Source organism: Monopterus albus, unplaced genomic scaffold (genome assembly GCF_001952655.1).
Source record: "Monopterus albus unplaced genomic scaffold, M_albus_1.0 scaffold342.1, whole genome shotgun sequence".
In the NCBI taxonomy this organism is placed as follows: Eukaryota; Metazoa; Chordata; class Actinopteri; order Synbranchiformes; family Synbranchidae; genus Monopterus; species Monopterus albus.
This window is the reverse complement of record NW_018128222.1, coordinates 132,730-137,352: the sequence shown is the minus strand read 5'-3', so window position 1 is coordinate 137,352 and position 4,623 is coordinate 132,730. Positions and strand designations below refer to the sequence as shown.

The 4,623-nt window shown below is 47.7% G+C and overlaps 2 protein-coding genes across 3 annotated transcripts in view; one reads left to right on the top strand and one right to left on the bottom strand.

Annotated features, from left to right (window-relative positions):
- Positions 1–1,252: 1,252 nt before the first annotated feature.
- Positions 1,253–3,194, top strand: LOC109974643 (GTPase IMAP family member 4). Of its 2 annotated transcripts, none has more exons than XM_020624953.1 (3): positions 1,253–1,653; positions 1,935–2,978; positions 3,040–3,194. In XM_020624953.1, exons 1-2 carry the CDS (start codon positions 1,620–1,622, stop codon positions 2,951–2,953), a joined length of 1,053 nt encoding a protein of 350 aa, XP_020480609.1. In that variant the 5' UTR covers positions 1,253–1,619; the 3' UTR covers positions 2,954–2,978; positions 3,040–3,194. The 2 variants fall into 2 exon arrangements, 1 of the variants encoding a protein (XP_020480609.1); XR_002277003.1 differs by having other exon boundaries at positions 1,254–1,653; positions 1,935–3,016; positions 3,068–3,194.
- A 97-nt stretch (positions 3,195–3,291) lies between these two features.
- Positions 3,292–4,623, bottom strand: part of kdelr3 (KDEL endoplasmic reticulum protein retention receptor 3) — a 3,205-nt gene continuing 1,873 nt past the window's right edge. The window contains exons 4-5 of the mRNA XM_020624954.1: positions 4,343–4,595; positions 3,292–3,938 (exon numbers count right to left, since the gene is read on the bottom strand). Of these exons, the coding sequence (XP_020480610.1) occupies positions 3,895–3,938; positions 4,343–4,595 (297 nt within the window). The 3' untranslated portion in view covers positions 3,292–3,894. The remainder of the gene's footprint in view (positions 3,939–4,342; positions 4,596–4,623) is intronic.

Here is a 4,623-nt window from a genome sequence, read left to right as displayed (position 1 = left end):
TTAGAGCACTTCATGCTTCCTGCTGCCGACAAGCTTTTTGGAGCTGAAGATTTTATTTTCCAGCAGGATTTGGCACCTGCCCACACAGCCAAAATTACCAGTACCTGGTTTAATAGCCATGGAATAACTGTACTTGATTGGCCGGCAAACTCACCTGACTTAAACCCCATTGAAAATCTATGGGGTATTGTCAAGAGGAAGATGAGGGAACACAGACCTCGAAATGCAGACAAGCTGAAGGCCAATATCAAAGCAACTTGGGCTACCATAACACCTCAACTGTGTCAAAGGCTGATCGCCTCCATGCCACGCCGCCTTGATGCAGTAATTAATGCAAAAGGAGGCCCAACAAAGTACTGAGGACATAATACAGTACATTAACACACTTTTCAGAAGGCCAACATGTGTTTAAGATCCTTTTTTTATTGGTCACATGAAATATTCTAATTTTGTGGAATACTGGATTTGGGTTTTTTTTTTTGTCTTTAATCCATAATCATCAAAATTGAAACAAATAAAGGCTTGAAATATTTCACTTTGTGTGTAGTGAACTAATATAACATACAAGTTTCACTTTTTGAAACAAATTATTGAAATAAATGGACTTTCCCTCGATATTCTAATTTTTTGGCACATACCTGTAGAGGGCAGAACAGGAGTAAAATGGTCAGTCAACGGGTTGAAAAGGGCATCATTAAATAAACACCACAAATCAATTAATCACACATCAACAAACCAAATATAAGAGGGCCTTGCCTCCCTGTGCATACAACCATTCGCACACACCATAAAACTGACTAAACCCTACTTAGAAACAGGGAACACATTGTTAGGTAAACCTCAACATAAAAACAGAACAAAACAAGGCAGAACGTTACATAAGCAAAGCAGCAGTGGCTGTCACCCCTGCAACAAGTAAAGCCACTTAATAAATAACATGGAAACATTAAAACCAACAATGCTACAGGTTACCTTGGCTGCACGTCACCCTAACATGTGCGATGGACGCCAACTTCTACTGGATCATGCTTGCATCAATTATCTCTCCTGGAGAGCAGGTGGTAATCCCCTGAGAACAGTTTACAACCTGGTTAAGCACTTTGCACTGCAACAGATCCGATCTACAATCAGTCCGTTGGACATAGCTTCCAGAGAAAGCAGATCAATGTGGGGAGATCCACTTCAAAATAGTTACAGCAGCGACCAGCACAGAAATTGCTTGTCCCAAAAGCATCTCCATGATCATTCCGATAAATCACTCACCGGGCGGTGTGGGCGTGGCCAACCCGCCGGTTACACATAGGTACCGTGGTAACTTCGGTAGTTGTCACTGTATTAGTAAAGAGCTCTTTTAATAAGAGTTTTCTGTTGTTGAGACCGGACTTCACTACACTTCTGTGTGGTGTTAACCTCCTCAGTCTGCGCCGTGGCGCGGCCGTGTGGCGCATCAGCTCCCGCTGCAGCTGCACTGATGCTCCCTTCTACACTGAAACAGCACTAGGATGGTTTAGACACAGCGAAAGTGCAGGAAAAACGCCAACCCAGGAAACCAGTCGTCAGTATTTTCTCGATCACCGAATAACCCGCATGCCAAAGGATGTATTAAGTTCTCTGTTAGGATGTCGTCATCTGAAAACGCTGCGTCAGATGCAGGTATGTCGGTTATTGTTATCAAGTTACATTGAATCAATACACTGTACGACTGTACGCTGTTAAATACGCATTCAAAATGCTATCTATGCTGTATAAAAATCAAAGTTAATGCAATCAGCACAAATATGATTCGAAATCTTAAATGTTCTTTAAAATATGTCGTTTTTTTAAATATCTGCTTTAAATATGGTGGATATTACCACCATTAATACTGCTAGGAGGTCAAATATCTATAAGAGATCATTCACATGAACTGTACTATCCCTGTACCTTTGCCACAGTCTGTGAAACACCACCTAGGTCTGAGGCTGAGCCCCTGAGGATTGTCCTGCTGGGGAGGACAGGAACAGGCAGAAGCTCCTCAGGCAACACCATCCTGGGCAGGTCCGCCTTCCGGGTTGATGTTTCCCCTGTATCTGTGACCACCCGGTGCGAGAGACACATTGGGACAGTAGACGGGCGCAGCATCTCTGTGGTCGACACCCCCGGGTTCTTCCACACACACCTGCCCCCTCGGGAGGTCATGGCTGAGGTGGGACGCTGTGTTGTCCTGACCTCTCCGGGACCCCATGGCTTCTTGGTGACCCTGCAGCCTGGCAGGTTCACACAGGAGGAGCGGGATGCCTTGGGATGGATCAAGGCTACGTTTGGGCCTGGAGCCACCAGGTTCACCATGGTTCTGTTCACCTGGGGAGACCAGCTGCAGGGCAAACGCATGGAGGACTTCCTGGAGGAGAGCAATGAGCTGTCCGAATTTGTCAGCAGCTGCCACGGGGGGTATCACATCCTTGACAACAGTGAACAGGACAGGACGGCAGAGTGCACACAACAGGTGGTGCAGCTTCTGAGGAAGGTGGACAAGATGGTGGTGGGCAACGGAGGCAGCTGCTACAGCAACGAGATGTTTAAGGAGGCTGAGAGGGTCATCAGGGAGGCACAGGAGAGGATTCTTAGAGAACCAGGACACAAGGTGGAGTTCCTTCAGAGGGAGAGTGAAGACAAAGAAGAGCAGGGAGCCGAGTTCGAGAGGAGGAGGAAGAGGAGGGAGGAGGAGGAGGCCAGGAAGAGGGCAGAGAAGCTCTTCTGGTGTGAGCTGGTGAATGCAGTTGGGAAAGGTGCAGCAGAGGGGGCAGGGATCGTGGGGAAGGACAAAGGCAAGGGGAAAGCTGTGAAGAAGGCAAAGGTGGTGGCTCTGGCAGCGACACCACTTTCCATCAGTTCAGCTGCAAAGGCGGTGGGAGGGGCTATGAGAGAGGGAGGTAAGGTTCTGTACAAGCACCGCAAAACCTTCCTGCACTGACGGAGACTGGACCGTGTTCGGCCAGGTGTCTCCAGGTGTCGGCCGGACACAGAGGAGTGAAAGGAGACTGGACCGTGTTCGGCCAGGTGTCAGCCGGACACAGAGGAGTGAAAAACTGTCACTGTCTCCGACATCAGCACATTGTTAAACAGGAATGTGTGTGTTGATGAGGAAGAACAAAACCACACCTTGTTGTTGAAAGTATTCATGTATTATAATAAAAGTAACGTCATAAAAATGATGTGCAATTCAGCGTTCTGTGAGGAACACACTGGTGTTAATCAGGTTAATCTTGTATACAACCAGAGATCAGTCAACATCTGTTGGACAAACAATGCAGCAGTTTTCTGTTCCATCTTTGGCTTTAGGCCTTTTTTTGTCTCTTTAGAAAACAAGAAAGTACAAAAAGTGACATACAACCTGGGAAAATGGCTAAACAGGCCTACAGGGAGTGGTCTGACATTACAGGCCAAGGAGGAAGACACTGTGGATTTTACATGATATTTGTCGTTACTGTAAATCATCAGGCTCAAGACTGAGTTGATCAAATGTAGGGTGGTGACATCAAAGTCTGGGCCCTGACTGCTTTCATACAGGACACAATGGATGTGTGTAACAAAAGCTACGCACACAGAGCTGTTCACATACAACAGCCTGTGTCCCTCAGCAGCTGAAGGGAAACGTAAAGACAAATACACAGTGTTTCCATAGTGTTACCTGCACATCTGCATCTTAACAAAAAACATCTTTCACAAACTTGTGTGCACATATATGCTTACACACACACACAAAGTACCAATCAGACTGAAATTCAGTTTGCAGAGGCGCACTCCTTCTGGTCTACAGGGTGGTGTCAGACCATCAGTCCCATTGCTAAACACATGTACAGCTGAAAGGCAACATCCGAGTCCAGATGTTGACCTGCAGCAGGTGTGTGGGGCTTACACGGGCATGGGCAGGGTCATCTTTCCTCGTCCTCGAAGCACTGCAGACAGACAGAGCACAAAATGGGAGAGATGTTGAAACAACAAGCTCAGAGAGGGAGCCAACGCCAAACACCAGTCACATGTCACTTCCCTTCTGCCGAGAAGCACGACTGAAGGCTAAACACCACACAACAGATGACGCCGAGTGCTCAGCTGTCTGACGAGTAAACACCAGGCGTTTTCAACGCATGCAGAGTTTGGCTTCACTACATAAGAAAATGCTTTTTTTGGATTTGAAAGAAATGTTTGGGCTGGTTTGGTAAATCATGCTTCAGCTTGTTTGTGACACTTCACGGGTGAAGAGGCTGGTTAGCCGTAGCTCCGGTGACGAGGACGAGAGACATCTCCCAGCGATCACTGCCACCAGCCAACTCATCACCTTCACAGTACAGTCGCTACTCACCTCTCGTGAAGTAAAGGTAGAAGAAGTCGCAGAAGAAGATGGTCTGCACGACGCCCGACACTATGGCGATCAGGTCGTAGAAGCTCTCGGTGTGGTAGCGCCACACCCAGTTGGCTATGTAGAGAGCTCGGTAGAGGCCGAGGAAGAACAGGTAGTGTGTGGTGATGGACTCTGCCTCGCCGGTCTTGGTGATCATGAAGAGCTGTGGCATTATGGCCACAGCCTCCAGGAAGATGGAGAAGGTCCACAGGATCTGGATCGGGGGGGGGGGGGGGGGGGGG

Coding starts and splice junctions, on each gene's coding strand:
- LOC109974643 (XM_020624953.1), top strand. CDS start 1,620: ATGTCGTCATCTGAAAACGCTGCGTCAGATGCAG. Junction 1,654..1,934: donor AAACGCTGCGTCAGATGCAG/GTATGTCGGTTA, acceptor CCTTTGCCACAG/TCTGTGAAACACCACCTAGG.